The sequence below is a fragment of the Triticum urartu genome, chromosome 5A, assembly GCF_056163025.1.
Source record: "Triticum urartu cultivar PI428250 chromosome 5A, HENAU_Tu73, whole genome shotgun sequence".
In the NCBI taxonomy this organism is placed as follows: Eukaryota; Viridiplantae; Streptophyta; class Magnoliopsida; order Poales; family Poaceae; genus Triticum; species Triticum urartu.
The window spans coordinates 564,903,457-564,923,141 of record NC_141877.1 but is presented as its reverse complement, the minus strand read 5'-3'; the positions used below and the strand labels follow the sequence as shown (position 1 = coordinate 564,923,141).

The window sequence follows — 19,685 nt, the reverse complement described above, 5'->3', positions numbered from 1 at the left end:
GAACAAGTATGCAAATGCAATGCACATGATGACATGATATGAGATGCATGACAACGATAACAACACATGGAGACAAAAACCCGAACCCGAGAAAATAAATAACTTAAGGCCGGAAACGGCAAGAGTTGGAGTACATATTGGGTAAATCACATCCTGGGTGTTACATTACCCCTCAAGCTCAAAGGGATAGCTCGGCACTGGCTTAAAAGCCTCCCCGAAAACTCCATCGGAAGCTGGGAAGAGTTCGAAGACGCCTTTCGGGCAAATTTTCAAGGGACATATGTCCGATCACCGGATGCGGACGATTTAAGTCATATAACTCAACAGCCCGGTGAGTTAGCCCGAAAACTTTGGAACGGGTTCCTCACTAAAAAGAACCAAATAGTTGACTGTCCGGACGCCGAAGCCTTAGCAGCCTTCAAACATAGCGTTCGAGACGAATGGCTTGCCAGACACCTCGGTCAAGAAAAGCAGAGAACAATGGCAGCATTAACAAGCCTCATGAGCCGTTTTTGCGTGGGCGAGGACAGCTGGTTAGCCCGATGCAGCACCAGCGACCCAAGTACATCCGAAGTCAGGGATGGAAACGGGAAATCACGACGGAGCAAGAATAAGCACTGGAATAAAGAAGACAGCCCGAAGAGCACGGCGGTAAACGCCGGATTTAGAATCTCTCGGCCAGGGCAGCAGAAGCCGCCCTCCAAAGGCAACAGAGACAAATTGCCCAGCCTAAACAAAACTCTGGACCAAATATGTCAGATCCATAGCACCCCGGATAAACCTACAAGTCATACCCACAGAGAATGTTGGGTCTTCAAATAGTCCGGCAAGCTCAACGCCGAACACAAGGGGCAGGATACACCAAGTGAAGACGAGGACGAGCCTCGCAAGCAAAGCACAGGGGAATAGAAGAAATTCCCACCAGAAGTCAAAACAGTCAACGTGTTACATGTGATAAAAGGGAGAAACAAAGCAGCACCTTTAGAGGAACATGCCCCAGGGCCTATCACCGTGGAGCTCCGCCACTGGTCGTCCCAACCGATCACCTTCGACCATCGGGATTACTCGGCAAGTATCCGGCGTGCAGGATGGGCTGCCTTGGTATTAGATCCAATAATTGATGGATACCACTTCACCCGAGTCCTGATGGACGGCGACAGTAGTTTAAATCTGATATATCAGGACACAGTCCGCAAAATGGGGATAGACCCAACAAAAATTTGCCGCAGCAATGCTGTTGGAAATATGCCCTAGAGGCAATAATAAATTAGTTATTATTATATTTCATTGTTCATGATAACCGTTTATTATCCATGCTAGAATTGTATTGATAGGAAACTCAGATACATGTGTGGATACATAGACAACACCATGTCCCTAGTAAGCCTCTAGTTGACTAGCTCGTTGATCAATAGATGGTTACGGTTTCCTGACCATGGACATTGGATGTCGTTGATAATGGGATCACATCATTAGGAGAATGATGTGATGGACAAGACCCAATCCTAAGCCTAGCACAAGATCGTGTAGTTCGTATGCTAAAGCTTTTCTAATGTCAAGTATCATTTCCTTAGACCATGAGATTGTGCAACTCCCGGATACCGTAGGAGTGCTTTGGGTGTTCCAAACGTCACAACGTAACTGGGTGGCTATAAAGGTGCACTACGGGTATCTCCAAAAGTGTCTGTTGGGTTGGCACGAATCGAGACTGGGATTTGTCACTCCGTGTAACGGAGAGGTATCTCTGGGCCCACTCGGTAGGACATCATCATAATGTGCACAATGTGACCAAGGAGTTTATCACGGGATGATGTGTTGCGGAACGAGTAAAGAGACTTGCCGGTAATGAGATTGAACAAGGTATCGGGATACCGATGACCGAATCTCGGGCAAGTATCATACCGATAGACAAAGGGAATTGTATACGGGATTGATTGAATCCTTGACATCGTGGTTCATCCGATGAGATCATCATGGAGCATGTGGGAACCAACATGGGTATCCAGATCCCGCTGTTGGTTATTGACCGGAGAGTTGTCTCGGCCATGTCTGCATGACTCCCGAGCCCGTAGGGTCTACACACTTAAGGTTCGATGATGCTAGGGTTATAGGGAAAGTATGTACGCGGTTACCGAATGTTGTTCGGAGTCCCAGATGAGATCCCAGACGTCACGAGGAGTTCCGGAATGGTCCGGAGGTAAAGATTTATATATGGGAAGTCCCGTTTTGGTCACCGGAAAAGTTTCGGGTGCTATCGGTAACGTACCGGGACCACCGGGAGGGTCCCGGGGGTCCACCGGGTGGGGCCACCAGCCCTAGAAGGCTGCGTGGGCCAAGTGTGGGAGGGAACCAGCCCCAGGTGGGCTGGTGCGCCCCCCACCAAGGCCCAAGGCGCAAGGGAGAGTGGGAGGGGGCAAACCCTAAGTCCAGATGGGCCTTAAGGCCCACCCTAGGTGCGCCCCCCTCTCTCCCCCCTTGGCCGCCACCCTAGATGGGTTTTGGGGCTGCCGCCACCCCTAGGGAGGGAACCCTAGATGGGGGCGCAGCCCCTCCCCTTCCCCTATATATACTTGAGGTATTGGGGGCTGCAAGACACACGAGATCATCTCCCTCTTGGCGCAGCCCTACCTCTCTCCCTCCTCGTCTCTCGTAGTGCTTGGCGAAGCCCTGCTGGAGTTCCGCGCTCCTCCACCACCACCACGCCGTCGTGCTGCTGCTGGATGGAGTCTTCCCCAACCTCTCCTTCTCCCCTTGCTGGATCAAGGCGTGGGAGACGTCATCGGGCTGCACGTGTGTTGAACGCAGAGGCGCCGTTGTTCGGCGCTTAGATCGGAATCAACCGCAATCTGAATCGCTGCGAGTACGACTCCTTCATCCGTGTTCTTACAATGCTTCCGCTTAGCGATCTACTAGGGTATGTAGATGCACTCCCCTTCCCCTCGTTGCTAGATTACTCCATAGATTGATCTTGGTGATGCATAGAAAATTTTAAATTTCTGCTACGATCCCCTACAAATGCTACCTTTAAAGGAGTAACGCCAGGCCCGGAGGCTCACTGCAGGGGCTCCCTGCTACTAGAGGTTATAGTCGGCTTCCCCGATAACTTCCGCAGCAAAAATTTAACTTTCCACGTCGCTCCGTTCCAAAGTGGCTATCAAGCACTACTCGGACGCGAAGCTTTCGCTCGCTTTAATGCAATACCGCATTACGCTTCCCTCAAGCTCAAGATGCCTGGTCCACGCGGCATCATTACAGTAAATGGAAATATTGAGCGCTCCTTGCGCGCCGAAGACGGTGCGGCCGCCTTGGCCGCCGCACACTAAATGGCCTCACCAACTCAAGCATTTGACAGGTCGTTAAGACCACGGACACGGCTAGAGGAGTCTGGCTCAGCTATATGTAATTAATACAGGTTTGATGGCTATACCCCTATTACAATACAAGGGGCTCAACGCGCGCGCAAAAGTGACAATAAGGCTCACCTTTACTCATTTTCAACTATATATTGTTTATTTAGAATAACTTAACTTTTGCATGGTAACTTTTCAATTAAGTTCCTCTCTTTTTCAGATGACCATCGTGCTACACCCGTCCAGGATACGGCACAACGGAGACACAGCGCAGACGTGCAACAGGGACCCGTCCCAAGGATTCTTTGTAGATTAAGACCCTGCGTAAACCTTTTTATTGTCTCTTGTTGATTTACATCCCTCGGATTCTCAGTACAACCGAGAAGGATGCTGACGTCTTGGCATGTGGCCACGCTAGAATAATGCACGTACCTGGACACCAGGGGCTTATTACAAAGGGTACTGTTTAGACCCGGTTTACACCATAAAGACCGAATACCTTAGGGAGTGTTCGGCGAGTTTGGCCTTATATGCATCAGCTCCGAATCATGTCTTTGGTCAAATGTTGGGTCTGCCCGACTCCTGTGTTTTGCTGCCTTACGTTCCGCTCTATCGGCTAAGGCGACACCAGGAGAACTACTGCGATTGTGCCCTGGTTCATCCGGACGAGCACCTCAGTAGAGAAAGCCGAAAACTGACTGTCATGATATAGCGTGAGACTGATCAACCACTCAATGACTTATTGGAATCTTTGGGATTCCTCCGCATGAACGAAGGGTCGTTTCCCGGCCAGGCATGTATGCACCCCGAATCCGGACGAGTGCGGAGCCACCAGGGGCTATATAGTAGCCGCGCTGTCAAACTCCTATGGCTAAGTGAAAGTGTTAAAGCATTATAGTCCGGTTGCCTAGTTCGTTGCGCTATCACCTCCTTATTAGGATCAAGATGTTGGATTAAGTGTGAATACATGTCTTTTGCGAACACCCCCGCATTATATGCGTGGGGGCTGAAGCCGAGGACTGCAATCTTTTAGGTTATATACATGTATACATAAACGGCCGCACAGGAGGCATCACAATACTTTCGGGCAAAAGTATAAATACAACCTTGATAAATTCAATAAAACGTTGTTTTTACAATGGGAATACATGTCACTCAAACATAACATTCTTCGAGCACTGGGCCTCTATCGAACGAGCACCCTCAAGAACTTCTTCAAAATAGTGCTCGGCAGCCACTCGGCCTATGGCCGAACCCTGCGCCGCGACAGTGGTGGCATCCATCTCCGCCCAGTATGTTTTGACACGGGAAAGGGCCATCCGCGAGCCTTCTATGCACGTCGACCTCTTCATCGCATTAATGCATGGCACCGCACCAAGGAACTGCTGCACCAAGCTAAAATAGTTGTTCGGCTTTGGCCTTTCCGGCCACAGATTATCCACGACAGACCTCATGGTGAGTCTGAACAATCTATTGAGTTCGGCCCATTAGGCAAGCTAATCAGTCAATGGAAGCGGACGCTCTGGAACGTTAAATTGCGACCAGAACAGCTTGTCCACTTCACGATCTGTTTGATCTCAGAAGTATTCGGCCGCATCGACAGCGCTCGCCGCCAAGTCCAGATATGCGTCGGCCGAACTCCACAGCCGATCCAGAGGGGCATACCGCAGATCGCCGAACTTCCTCCGCAGCATAAAGAGCTTCCCAGCCACAATATCCCCGGCTTCACGCAGTTCCTCCTTCTTTTCTCTCATTGCAGAGCGGGTGTCTTTGGTCGCCATTGTGGCCTTTTCGAGGTCCGTAGCCTTCGCCCGGCTTTCTTCTTCAAGAAACTGGCAGCGGTCGGCAGTGTCTTTTAACTTCACAGCCATTTTGGCCATTTTCTCTTTGCTCTCACTATGTGCGGCCTTCTCGGCTCTCAACTCTTCGACCGCCTTCAAAGAGGCCGCATTACTACTCCTTGCTTGCTCCTTGGCTCGGGCAAGCTCCGCCCGCAGGGCCTCCACAGTGGCAGCTCCATCTGCAGTCACAACACATTAAAGATACTGGCATCACGCTGCTCTTACTATGTGACATTCACTATAAACATCACCTACCCTGTGCCTTGTCAAGCCGCTTGTTAACAAGCTCGATATCGGCATCCGCTGCATCCAGTCGCCGCTTTAGTTCGGCAACCCCATCAGTCTGGCTAGCCACCGGAGCTTCAGACACCTGCACATAAAGGTGGTCTGGTTATTACCTGGGACTACGATCCTCTGTTCGCCGCCGTTTTCGACGACAACCAGAGTCTCAGAGGCTACTATCTACACAGGGCACACCTAAAAATGTGCGGTTCTACCACAAATGCATATCATTTCACGTACCTCAAAGCCCGTCAGTAGACTCATAAAGGCTTCATGCAACCCGCTTTCGGCGGACGAAATCCTTTCAATCACCGTACCCATCAATGTACGGTGCTCTTCTGAGATAGTGGCTCGCCCTAGCAGATCCCTCAGTGCGTCCGACCGCATACCAGACGGTGTCGGATTCTTTTGGTTGCTCTCTTCAAGAGCCGGATACTGGGGACTTCGGGCGACCATAGGATTATCTTCAGGCCTCACCGGATCAGGGGTGACCCTCGGCGACGACACTTCAAGGTCGCCCGCTTCTTGAGCTGGGGAGTCCGGGGGAGGCGTTTCGCTCTCCATCATCTCCGGAAGAAGATCTCCCAAAGACGAGCTCTGCTGAGAAGGGCTCAGATCCGAACTGCAAGATAAATGCTTCGGTTATTTTTCTCAGATGTAAGGTAGTATATCTTCGCTATTAAGTACTTTTTGATTACTTACAGCTCATTAGAGGGCTGATCCCCGCATGGACTTTGTGCGGCAAGATCACCCCCCGAGGCAGGACCCTCTGGTGGAGTTTTCTTCTCCCGTTTGGAGACCTTGGTTTCCGGATCTTCAGAGGTAGTCCTCTTCCTCCCCCGGGGCGATGGAACGTCAGATTCTTCCCCTTGGTTATCCTCCCTCACGGAGGCGCTCGTTCCCTCGGTTGGAATAGGTAGCGGTGGAGGCCCGCTTTCGCCCTCTTTATTCCCCCCTTCATCTTCCTTTGAGGGCACCGGGCAAGGTGCTGGCTCGAGCATCTTTTCCAGCACCGGATTGTCCAAGCCTTCGGGAAGGGGGGCCGAACACCGGATCATCTTCGCCTTTGTTATCTAGTCCTGGTCAAAAAGCGATTCTTCAGAATGACGTCATGATGAATGAAAGACAGTGTGTTTGGCTAGAGGATTACTTACTTGGGCCGCGGTGCGGTTGCTGCTCAGGCCCACGTCCTCGGAGGTGTCCGGACACTCTATTTGGGGTCCGAAGAACGACTTGTACATCTCCTCGTGCGTTAGGCCGAGGAAATTCTGAATAGCGCGCGGTCCTTCTGGGTTGAATTCCCACAAGCGGAGGGGCCGGCGTTTGCAAGGCTGGACTCGATGAACCAGGATGACTTGCACTACCATAACCAAACTAAAATCTCCCTCGAAGAGATCTCGGATGTGGCTCTGCAGTATGGGCACATCCTTGGTTGGACCCTAGCTCAGCCCCCTGCTGATCCACGACATCAGTTGTGGTGGAGGGCCCGAGCGAAAGGCGGGGGAAGCTACCCACTTGGCACTTCTGGGAGCGGTGACGTAGAACCACTCCCGTTGCCATAATCCGGACATCTCTGGAAAGAAACCCTTTGGCCACGGAGCTCCAGCGATCTTGCTTATTAATGCCCCTCCGCACGCTGCATGCTTCCCCTCAACCATCTTCGGCTTCACATCAAAGGTCTTGAGCCACAGGCCGAAGTGAGGGGTAATGCGGAGGAAGGCCTCACATACGACAATAAATGCCGAGATGTGGAGAAAGGAATCCGGGGCTAGATCGTGGAAATCAAGCCCGTAATAGAACATCAAACCCCTTACGAAGGGATCCAGAGTGAGGCCTAGTCCTCGGAGGAAGTGGGAGATAAACAAGATGTCTTCATTGGGTTCAGGAGTAGGGACGACCTGCCCTCGGGCAGGCAGCCGATGCGAGACTTTGGCGGTCAAGTATCTTGCCTCCCTCAACTTCTTGATATCCTCTTCTGTGACGGAGGAGGGCATCCACTGGCCCTGGAGGCTGGATCCGGACATAATTGAAGGTTCGAAGCACCGGACCTGGGCTTTGGGTGTTAGAACTCGAGGCGGGGGAAGGATTCGATTGAGCACGGGAGGAAAAAAGTAAAAGCCTTGACCCTTTATAAAGAAGGTGAATATCAAGCGTCCTCCTCGTGGCCGTTTGGGACTTGCCTAAAATCTAGGAGTCCTAAACGCGGTTGGGTTACCCACGACCGTATTGATGAGAATCCCGTAATAAGGGGGACACGATCTCTGCTTTGACAAGACGTGTCAAGAAACTGCATCGCGTTATGTGCGGGGCTAGTTAAAGAAAAACGGTTCGAACAATCACCAAGCCATGGCATGATGTCATGTTGCCAAAACGTGTCGGCAGATTAGATTTGTGGAAATGTTATTCTCTCTATGGTGGTATGTGGAACTTATTTTGCAGGGTCGGACACTATCCTTTTATTCGAACTCTTCTGTGGTGTATCCGGAGGAGGAACCCGCCTTGCAATGCCGAAGACAATACTGCGCGCCGGACTGATCGTCATTGAAGCCTGGTTCAGGGGCTACTGAGGGAGTCTTGTATTAGGGGGTCTCCGGACAGCCGGACTATATTCTTTGGCCGGACTGTTGGACCATGAAGATACAAGATTGAAGACTTTGTCTCGTGTCCGGATGGGACTCTACTTGGCGTGGAAGGCAAGCTAGGCAGTACGGATATGGATATCTCCTCCTTTGTAACCGACCTTGTGTAACCCTAACCCCCTCCGGTGTCTATATAAACCGGAGGGTTTTAGTCCATAGGACAACATACAATCATACCATAGGCTAGCTTCTAGGGTTTAGCCTCTCCGATCTCGTGGTAGATCAACTCTTGTAATACTCATATCATTAAGAATAAATCAAGCAGGACGTAGGGTTTTACCTCCATCAAGAGGGCCCGAACCTGGGTAAAACATCGTGTCCCCTACCTCCTGTTACCATCCGCCTTAGACGCACAGTTCGGGACCCCCTACCTGAGATCCGCCGGTTTTGACACCGACACTCGCGATACATAAAGATCGTGTTGAATCAAGAACACGTGAGAGAGAGAGATCAAACACATAGCTACTGGTACATACCCTCAGCCCCGAGGGAGAACTACTCCCTCCTCCTCATGGAGAGCGCTGGGATGATGAAGATGGCCATCGGAGATGGATTCCCCCCTCCGGCAGGGTACCAAAATGGGTCTAGATTGGTTTTCGGTGGCTACAGAGGCTTGCGGCGGCGGAACTCCCAATCTAGGTTATTTTCTGGAGGTTTCTGTATTTATAGGAATTTTTGGCGTCGGGAACAAGTCAGGGGGTCCCCGAGTCGTCCACGAGATAGGGCGGCCCGCCCGGGGGTAGGGCGCGCCTCCCACCCTCGTGGACGGCCCGGGACTCTTCTGGCCCAACTGTTTTACTCCGGGGCTTCTTTTGGTCCATAAAAAATCGTCAAAAATTGGCACATCCATTGAACTCCGTTTGGTATTCCTTTTCTGTAAAACTCAAAAATAAGAAAAAACAGAAACTGCATTCATCGCAAACGTTTTGCATCCTTTTTAACGGTTTTTTACATCACCGTTTGTGATTAATGCATCGCACACAGTTTCGTAAAAGGGTCTCTGATCGTAGTGACGCGTTAGCAGCATCCTGCAGTAGTGGTTTAATCTTGCGGTGCTCTATCCCACTGACAGAAAGGGATAATACACGTATTTGTATTATTGCTATTAAGAATAAAATGACGGGGTTATTCATATTGATTGGGTTTACTTTGTCTACATCATGTCATCTTGCTTAAGGTGTTACTCTATTTTCATTAACTTAATACTCTATATGCATGATGTATAGCGGTCGATGGGTGGAGTTATAGTAGTAGATACAGGCTGGAGTCAGTCTACTTGTCTCGGACATGATGCATATATACATGATCATTGCCTTAAATATCGTCATATCTATGCATTTTTCTACCAATTGACCAACAGTAATTTGTTCATCCACCGTATGCTATGCTCGAGAAAGAAGCCTCTAGTGAAACTATGGCCTCAGGGTCTACTTTATCATATATAAACACAAAAATACTCCACTGAATTTTATTTCTAATTTATTTTTGTAATTATCTGTCTACCACCACAAGATTTAATCTTGCAAGTAACCGCCAAGGGGGTTGAGAACCCTCTTGTTTGCTTTGGGTGCAAGTATTTACTTTTATGTATGTAGGTGTTATTCATTAGGCTTTGTGTGATTCTCTTACTAGATTGATAATCTTGATTCTTAACTGATGAAAATATTTATCTTTATTATACTGCATCTCTCCTTTTCTTCGGAGAAATTCCAACACAGCTCACAAATAGCAATGACGCTGCCGTGGTTCTCGCCGATAGCCAGAGAGACTGCTTCGGCCTACGCTAGCCTTGCCCGAGTCGTGTGTGCTGGTGGATTTGGCCAACGCTAGCCTTGCCCGAGTCGTGTGTGCTGGTGGATTTGGCGAAGCTCTCTGCGTCGGCCGAGCGTGTCCCGACGGCGGTAGGCGCAGGTGTGAATAGTGGACGTGGCCGTGACCATGCTCACCAAGGCATCCGCGTACTGGGTGGCCACGGGTGTGATCGGCCTATTCACTAGGCTATTCTTTTCCCAAGCTTTCTCTTAGGATTATTATTTTTCAGAAAAGAATAAATGCTCTCTAAGCACTTGAGTTGTGAAACAACTACCTCTTCGGCTCTTCTAAAAATTGTCAATCAATTCACATAATCTGTTTAGGTCCTAAAACCACCAAAAATACACCCAAGCCTCTCAGGAGTTTTTGCATTTGAGTCACACCAAAAATTCAGAAAATTTTGGCTGGGTGCTAGCCCAATTTCAAGGTGTTTTTAGTTTGGTAAGTCCAAAAAAGGTAATTCAAGAAAGAATCGGGAAAAGGCAAAGAAAAAAACTCAAAATTCAGGATGTTACAATGGGTATATGCGGGTACGCCATTGCCTCCCTGTGCCATATCCGGCTTAACCGATGGGCACAATATTTTTCCATTTATAAACGTATGGATATTTATTTTTCCAAACCCTTATCCCAATAGGATTTTTACTCGCCGGGTTCGCTGGTTGTGCGTATCTATTGCCATGTTCATGCTAGACTTTGCCCTGTGATAAGGAAAGGAACGCGAGTGGTGTGGAGTGATTTGTATAGGGAAAGAAGTGTATAATAAAAATACATTCGTCACATGCGCTCATATATACGTGCATACACTCATCCTATAAACACACACACGCACACCCTACCTCTATGTGGACTTCCAAAAGACGGAGCCGACATATCATCATAGGATTGATGAAGTCACCAAAAGCGCCTCGTAGTCGACAGGGATGTCTCCTCCCTGAACGTGCATCTCTGAAAATCCAGAAATAAATGTGAGCATCAGGACTTTTTTTCGAGAGTACGCCTAGGCATACCATAGCTTAGAAGGCAGAATATAAGTTACAAGAAAGCCACCACTTGATGCAAACAGCGAGTGTAGCACGAACAACACACACGGCTGGACCAAGGACAAACACCAGGCAAAGCGAGCTACAACACCAAAGAGCCTATCCAAAAAAGATACACCAAACCGCGTCTCGGCCGACGCCGGGCATCTCCGAGACCACCAACTGCTGCAGAACTTCACTTGTCGACGCACCATCCACCTTAAGCGCCTAAGAGAAAGTGACAGATGGATGGCAAGCACGATCCGCTCCGGAAAGCCACCATCTTGGAAACACCGACGACGGGGGTACATAGCACCACGACGGATCAAAAGAGGACAGTGGCGAACACCGGAAGAGAGCAACGAGGAGCCAACGCGTCTCAAGCACAATGCTCCCAACAGAGGAGCGACGTCGAGGACGGCGCCATTGTGCCGATCGAAGAGCCGAATCAAGGCTTTCGCCTTGAGACATCCACCAACTCCAAGAGAGCGAGAGGAAAGGTGAACACGCTAAGCAATGCCTCCAAGGAGGAGAATGACATCAAGGGTGCCATCATCGCCGGCCAGGCAGAAGTTGTGCAAGATTTGCATCCACGCGTAGCCCATCTCCACACCTTCATGGAATTGGGTCACTGTCCAAGAGACCTCACACCGCCGCCACCGCTGACCGACTACCCAGCGACGTAGCTGCAAAGCCGAGGACTGACGACCGACCGCCCGGCAGGTCTTGAACCCGTGAGCATCATGATTTGAAACCTGATGGGTTGAGATACCACTGTCCACCTAGCCATCCAACCACATATTGTTTCGCATAAAAGACATTCGTCCTAGAAGCCGCTTGTTACGTTCATGCTCGTGAATTAAACTGATGATTTGATCTGTTTTCTGTATGCTCCATGAGTATGCAGTAGTTTGTTGTTACGAAACAACGCATGGAGGGTCGACTATTTCTTACGAAAAGAAGGAACAGGAGTGATTTTCCACTTCCCAGCAGCCGCTCTCCCGAAAAAATCACACTCTAGCAGCACGTGCAACGCATCAGCGGAGCAACCGGCGAGCATGCGGGCGTGAAATGCAGACGAGCGAGACGTCGTCGATGACGGGCCCGCAGAGCGTGCCGCTGCCGTCGGACGTGGTGTGGTAGCCCGAGCTGTAGAACACCACCCGCGTGGTGTTGCCGTCCGCCGTGAAGTCGAGCGCGTCGCGCGTGTACCCGCCCGTGCCCTTCGAGTTGTACGGCACGCTCTTGCTCCCGCGCGCCGTGGCCACCTGCACGCGCATGGGCGACGCCACGCACCCGTTGGCCGCGTCGCCCACCGAGAACTGCAGCCTGCACGAGCTGCCGGGGACGGTGGCCACCTCCTGGACCAGCGCGACCTCCACGCCGGCCACCAGCTCCACGGCGCGGGCGCCGTGCGGCACCCGGAAGTGCGCCGAGTCGATGTACTTGACCACCTTGGAGTAGGACATGACCATCCAGCCCGGCAGCGGCGAGGTGTCGTCTTCGTCCATGGGCGGCACCAGGACCCCCCACGGCGAGCCAGGGGTGATGTATGGCCCCTCCTCGAAGTCCCCATTTATCAGCATGTTGTCTGCACAGATCACGTTAATTCCGTCGCAAAGAATCGTTTACTAAGCACAGACGAGATCATCGGAACTTTGTTCTCGCTGCGGGTGGCTCGAGGAGGATTGAGCGCTCTAATGGCGACGCAGTCGATGACGGGACCGCACGCGGGGTCCTCCGCATGGTCGTCCCCGTGGTGGATGATGAACGACACGACGCCCTGCTCGGCCTTGAAGGCCCAGGAGTAGGAGTCCCAGCCGCTGCTGGTGTACACCGTCTGGACGGGGAGCTCGTCGGCCACGACGTCGTCGCCGGGGACGACCGACACCTTAAGCCTCTCGGACTGGGCGCAGGTGCGCGCGGCGCTGAAGGTGATGGAGTAGTACTTGCCGCGCGTCACGCTGAGCTGCTGCCGGATGGAGGAGTCGGTGCCCAGCTGCACGGCGTGCCGGCCTTCCGGCACCGTCAGGACCATGTCGCCCTGCCTCGCGCCGGACTCGATGTACTCCACGAAGCCGGTGACCTTCCAGTACGGGATCGCGTTCGCCGCCATCACCGTCGAGCCGTTCATCTGGGACCTGTTGGGCGCGCACTCGAAGTTCCCGTTCAGCAGCGGGCCTGCAGCTCGCATGGCATCGCGTGTCAGACAATGCTAAGACAATGTACCTAACCTAACTGATTAACCATGCTAGGAATAGCGGTAGCTTTGGAGGCTCTCACCGTCTCCGCCCGAAGCAGCAGCTCGTGCGGCCGCGCAGACGAGCAAGAAGAGGGCGCCATTGAGCATCGTCTCTCCAGGCTCCAGCTATGACGATCCTATCGAGTATCGACGGAGTTACTTGACCGTCGAGGAGGTGGGATCTTATAGGCCGGCCGCTGAGGCGTCGGCCCTATTGGGTTGGGCGTCGCCGAACGGAAGGTTCCGTTTATTCCCATGGTCGGCCGGCGCAATTGCCGGGGACGAGGGTGAGGGTGGGGGTCGTGGCCACCGGGGAAGGCACACCCGCATGGATGCGCGAGATCGAGGCGCCTCTCGGTGCTACTAGGGCGGGCATCTCGCCAGAGGCAAAATAGTGGGGTGTCGTGTCGGCCTCGGTTGGGTCTGGGTAGGGTTGCAACTAGGAACCACCGCGGCTAGGGAAGGCACACCTGCGTTGACTCTGCTCACATGGCCATTCTGCTTCTTTGTCAACGCTCCTCCTCGCCGCGCCGCGCGTCAGGGAGTGGCTATCGCGCGCCGCTGCGCCTGGGCACGTGCCCGGGCTCGATGCCGGCGCATACTTGGAATCCGGCGAGCTCCGGTGGCGTAAGATCGCCGGAATAGCCAACGGGGATCAGTGCTGAAAAAAAGAACAGTGATCGTTAGGGAGAATCGTTTACTTTAACTGGACCAGTTTTCTTTAGGGCCTTTAGGTTCCTGTGCACCGTAGCTAGCAGCAGGCCAGGGGCCCATCACATTCCCTGTTTGGGCCACAGTAGTCTGGCTCTCGCTGAAAAGCTGATTCGATTTTTCCGGGGAAAAAAACAGATTCGATCGCTGTTGTTCGTCTGCTCCAGATCGCAAGCGCGGCAACTGCGTGTCCCTAAGCGTCGCGTGCCCTGCCTCGATCAGAGACGGGCAGGTGGAGCACTGACGGCCGGCGAGTGCCCAACCAGCGAGGGGGGAGAGATGGCGCGGCGCGTGGCCGCGGCCCCAGTTAGGCCACACCTCCGGCGAGCGGCGGTGACAATCTTAAGCGAAAGCACAGGAGCTTTAGACAAACGGTCCTGGCCATGCCCGCCATCATTCACCGGAATGGTGGAGGCGAGTGCCCAACCTGCATACGTAGGGCCAGGAGCCCAGGACAACGAGGCAGAAAGCAACAATGGACAGCTAGGTTAGTTTTTCTCCGTAATTCATAGAGAATTTCTGCAATTAAACTAACTAGCACATATGTCCGTGCGTTGTAACAAGGAAAATTGATGTTTTCCACAAGCATAATGTCCCACAACATCGGATTCATTATGAAGAACATATTGTAACGCAACATCGTCCTTCTACAAAATGAACATAAAAAATACGTCGCAATTTAGTCGTGTTCATATTTTCTTTGCGGGACGTAATGTCCCACTGATTTCATTTAAATACAATCCTTTTTAATGACATTTAAGTATGATTCTTTCATTAATTACCATGAAGTCCTCACCCGTTTTAGGCCTCCTTTGGTTCAGACGATAGAAATGTTGTAGGAATAGGAAAATCATAGGAAGTGAGATGACATGCATCTCAATTCCTATAGAGAAAGAGATGTCATTTGATGCATAGGATAGGAATTTTCCATTGAGTCTTAGGCCTCCTTTGGTTTGGAGGAATTTTGTAGGATTTTCATAGGATAGGATTTCTATATGGAAAATTCCTTCAGAGCTCTTTGGTTTGTAGGAATGAAATCCTATTCCTATGGAGGAATTCTTCCTATCCTTCACATTTCATAGGAAAATAAGGCCTCTTTTGGTTCATAGGATAGGATTATCGTAGGAATAGGAATTTTGTAGGAATGAGATGACGTGTATCTCAGATCCTATGAGTAGGAATAGGAAACGAGATGTCATTTGGTTGACACCAAAGGAATTTTTCCATTGAGTCTAGGCTCATTTTTATTTTCTTATGAAATGTGGAGGATAGGAACCGATCCTATGTAGGAATAGGAATCCATTCCTATGAACCAAAGGGCTCTAAAGAAAAAAATCCTATAAAAATCCTATCCTCTAGAATTCCTATAAAATTTCTCCAAACCAAAGGAGCACTAAACATTAGCCTAGACTCAATGGAAAAAAATCCTATGGTGTGAATCAAAGGGCATCTCCTTTTCTATTCCTATGCATAGGATTTGAGATGCATGTCATCTCATTTCCTATGACTTTCCTATTCCTATGATTTTCCAATCCTATGAACCAAAGGAGGCCTTAGCTAATGTTTTTTTCCTCCAAAATATGAAGGATTGATTCCTATCCTATATAGGAATAGGAATCCATTCCTACAAACCAAAGGGCCTCAAAGGAAATTTTCCTATGCAAATCCTATCCTATAGAAATCCTATGACATTCCTACAAACCAAAGGAGGCCTATTAGTCGGGAATCAAATCCTTCCTTTTCTAGTAGCCCCAACACATTAAGGCCTATAGATCCTTTCTTTTAATTATCCTACCTTTTTACCTCAAATCCTTCATGTAGAATTTATTAAGACCGCAATCTTTCTAATAGTTATTCCACCGATTTACCCATAATCCTTTCTTTAATTAGCCACATTCATTTAAATATTATATTTAAGCCCACAATCCTTCCTTTATTAGCTCATTCGCTTAATTAGCTCTCCCTAAATATGAGCCTTGGACCTCACCCTTCCCCATCTACAGGAACGAAGGGCGATTTGTGCGAACCCCAGGCTCTCCACCTCGCCGTTGCCGAATCGGCGGCTCCATCGCCCTCCGCCGGACGCTCCTGCGGCGGGAGGACGGGGAGGCCCGATTTGCAGCGTGTACATAGTGTAGGAGTGCCTAGGGAGCCAGCCGGTGACGTCGTGGAGGCGGCGGTGCGACTGGATCGGCTTTTTGCAGGTGTTGGTCTCCCCTTCGACGGCGAAGTTCCGATGGAGCTCCGTGGTGGACCAGCTCCTTTTTTCGTGCTCGCTGCTCGGTGGAGAGGCCTTGCACGGTTCCCCCCGTGCCGGAGATCGAGGGATGGCGATTCCGGCAGTTGAAGATCTGGAGAAGGAAGGCGATGTTGAGCGGTGCGACGACGACGACGGCCATGGGTGTAGGTCCTCAGGGACCATTGATCGGAGACTTCTCGTTTCACCTGGGGGCTGCTTCGATCCAAGGCGTCAGCGAGCAGCGCGTCACCGGCTCGTCCACGGCGCCGGCGTAGTCGGGTTGCAGAGGGGCTTGGTTGTAATTTCCTTTTCTGTGTGGACCTTTCAGTAATTTGGCCGTTTTAATATCAACTCCTTTTCTCGCAAAAAAATAAATAAACATGATGACTGTCACTCGTATATTTAGAGTGAGTTGGGATTAGTAAATATGAAAGGTGCATAAGTCTTTGGTTGTTACATCTAAGAGATACACACGAGGTCTTGTGTTCAATTCTCACAATATTGATTTATTTTGACCCAATTATTTTTCGCGGTCTCTTTATGAAAGCCCATAAAAGACCCATCAACATACAAGTAACTGGCACAGATCCCTTAACATGTGTAAACCAAACGTAAAGGACTAAACCAAACCAAGAATACCTATTCCCTTTAATAGTAGGTATAGATATAGATATAGATATAGATAGATTAATTATGACCCTTTCCAGTTAGGCCTGATTATAAATTTGAAATTTTGCGACTTTTTTGGTCGTGTCATCAAGCTTGGTCATGTGAAAAGTATTTAGCGACTTTGTTATTATTTAATTTAATACATCTAGTATGGTCTATTATACTGCACATGATGTTACCAACAACTGGTTTTTGATAGACTATAGTGGAGTACTAGAAGGATTGGGCATGCTTTGCTGCGCCGTTGGTGTTGTTGGGTTAAAAAGAACTACTTCCTCTGTTTCAAAATATAATGTGTATTAGTTTTTTAAAAAGTTAAACATTTAAAGTTTGATCAAATTTGTAGAGAAATGTATCAATGTCCATAATATCAAGTCGATATCATTGAATTAAGCATGGAACAAATTTTCATATTTTATTTTTTAGTATTATGGATATCGATGTTTTTGGTGTGAACTTGGTCAAAGAAACAGATGGAGCATTTGGCTTGGCGGGGTGAGGGAGATGATAAAGTGCATTTTCTTTTTATTTATAATAATGCGGTGTTTTGGTAATCCTTTCGCGGTGTGATTATGAGTTTTTCATTAATCAACCATACCTATGCAGGGACGTTTTCTATGTCGGTGGCTACATGTAATGTATTGATGCTACAATATCATATATTGATGTTTCTTTTTTCTTGGTGGTGAGAGGATGCGCGGGGTTGATACCATCGATCCGGTCAAAATTGTGAACCAACCCTAAAATTGAATATTTCGATCAGATGGGAAAGCTCCAAAATTAGGAAGCATAATGAATTAAAAAATTGAATGAGAGGGCTCTTTGAGAGAGAAAATAACAATTGTTGGCCCTGTCAAAATCCGATGATCCAATTTCAAATTGGAGACCTCAATTGAGTTTTAGGCTTCACAAATTAGGGAGCATAAGGAATTAAATATGTGTTCAGGCTTCGACAATTTGCTAGCTCCGCCACTGTCCATGACTGATAGAACAGGTCCAGCAATAACTTTAACTTGTGCCTTTTTTATATGCATACTTTATACTCCATAAGACCATATGACATGACAATATGTTGGTGTAGAGCATGGCAAAGGAAACACAATTGCTTATTTATAGAACTGAGATTCTATTGATTGGTATGCACCACCGGCCAAAGCATCAGGTTAGGGCATCTCCAACATGGACCCTTAGAGCATATACAACAGGACCTCTCGAACCCACCTCATATGTCTGGATGGGTCGCCCGGTACAATTTTTTTTACCCAGGCGGACGTCTCAAACGGGCCTCAAACACCCAGGCTAACCGGCACCCCTCATATCCAGCCCAAATATGAGGTGCATATGGGGGCATCCGGGCATGCCCACCGACCCCGCTGCAGGTCGTAGCGGTCCCACCAACAGCGATAGAAACTCCTCCATCTCTCATCGGTGCAACCAAATTTTAGTCTCACATGGTTGGCCGAGGCGGACGCCACCCGGCTTAAATAGCTACGACAGTGGATGGCGGCAAGCTTGGTTGTTGTTGTGTAGGTCTATCAATTCTGGCATGTGTGATCGAGATATATTTGATACCAGATTGCATTTCATTGATCGATGATTGTTCATCCAGTGTCAAGTTTGTCTCGATCATATACGTTGATACCTCTACTACAATGATAGTAGATTTTTTTTGTTTTGATGCATGGACGTGATTCAAAAAAAGACAAGCCGACACCAATGTTCCCTATGTGAAGGATATAGACCTTGACTATGAATCTTCTATGTGATAAACATAGAAGATTAATAGTAAGAGTCCATATCCTTAACAAAGGATGCAATGATGTAAGAAGCTTATCCCTTTTGGACGATCCAGATATTTAAGCTGGTCGACTAGCTCATCAGTCGGCGAGGTGGGACTAATATGGGTGTGAAAATGTTAAGTATGAGTAATTTTCGGTGCCCAGCCGGCCCAAGACGGACAGGATGATCGACGTGCATGGCCCTACGTGTAACAGATGTTTTGAAAATAGGATACGTGGTTGTAAATTGTAAAATTTAAGGCACGCCCAGTCACCGTCCGCGGGCGCGTCCGGACGCGTCCGCGAGCATTTGAGGGTCCAAATTTGCAACCTCCGGTTGTAGATGCTCTTAAACCTCCTGCATAAGTCTGGGCCGTGGAGAATAGTTGTACCTAAATAAAGTTTACTGCTGCACATGAGCAGATCCACACGAAGCAGAGAGGAGGTGGAGTAGGCCGATAACTAGGGGAAGGAGCAGAGTGGGAGAAGCTTTAGGCCGCCGTCTCCACTGGATATGGTGTCTCCGCCGCATCTGTGGAGGCGCCACGGCTCCGCCTCGGATGGTGCAGCCGCCATGAGGAAGGTAGGTGTGGTGGCGCTCGTGGCTATGGTGAAGAGGAAGGGCGGTGCATGGGCGAAGAGGCAGGCGCTGCTCGTGGCAAAAAATGTGGGTCGTTTGAGCAACGGGAGGGAGGAGGGGATCTCCGGGAGGCGGCGAGATCGGTGGGCAGCGGCGGCGTCCATGTAGGGGAGTCGAGGTAGGGCGCTGTGTTTTTAAGGGGAATTGCTTGTGAAAATAACGCGCGACGACGACGTAGCGAGCGGATTCCCTTAAAACTGGCAGGAAAGGATACGATTAATGACGGTGATAAATAGTGGTGAATGTTGGCCTAATTTACTATCATCATGCATGGAAACGAATCATCAAGAAAAAGAATACTTCCTATTACTACGCTCATAGGAAGCTTCCTAATCTCTGCTACCAAACAGTTTCCGCCCAAACAAGGAAGGAAAGTTATGGACGTGATGCGGAAGGAAGCAAACGCTATGAAGATTAATTAATTTAGTTTTGATCTTTAGAGATTGATTGTGATTGATTCT

General features: G+C 49.5%; 1 protein-coding gene across 1 annotated transcript; it reads right to left on the bottom strand.

Moving 5' to 3' along the window:
• Positions 1 to 11,769: 11,769 nt before the first annotated feature.
• Positions 11,770 to 13,533, bottom strand: LOC125510589 (protein DUF642 L-GALACTONO-1,4-LACTONE-RESPONSIVE GENE 2). Its single transcript, XM_048675808.2, has 3 exons — positions 13,229 to 13,533; positions 12,614 to 13,126; positions 11,770 to 12,536 (listed from the first exon to the last, which is right to left on the bottom strand). The coding sequence occupies exons 1-3, from the start codon at positions 13,293 to 13,295 to the stop codon at positions 11,983 to 11,985; spliced, it is 1,134 nt and encodes a 377-aa protein (XP_048531765.2). The 5' UTR covers positions 13,296 to 13,533; the 3' UTR covers positions 11,770 to 11,982.
• Positions 13,534 to 19,685: the final 6,152 nt, after the last annotated feature.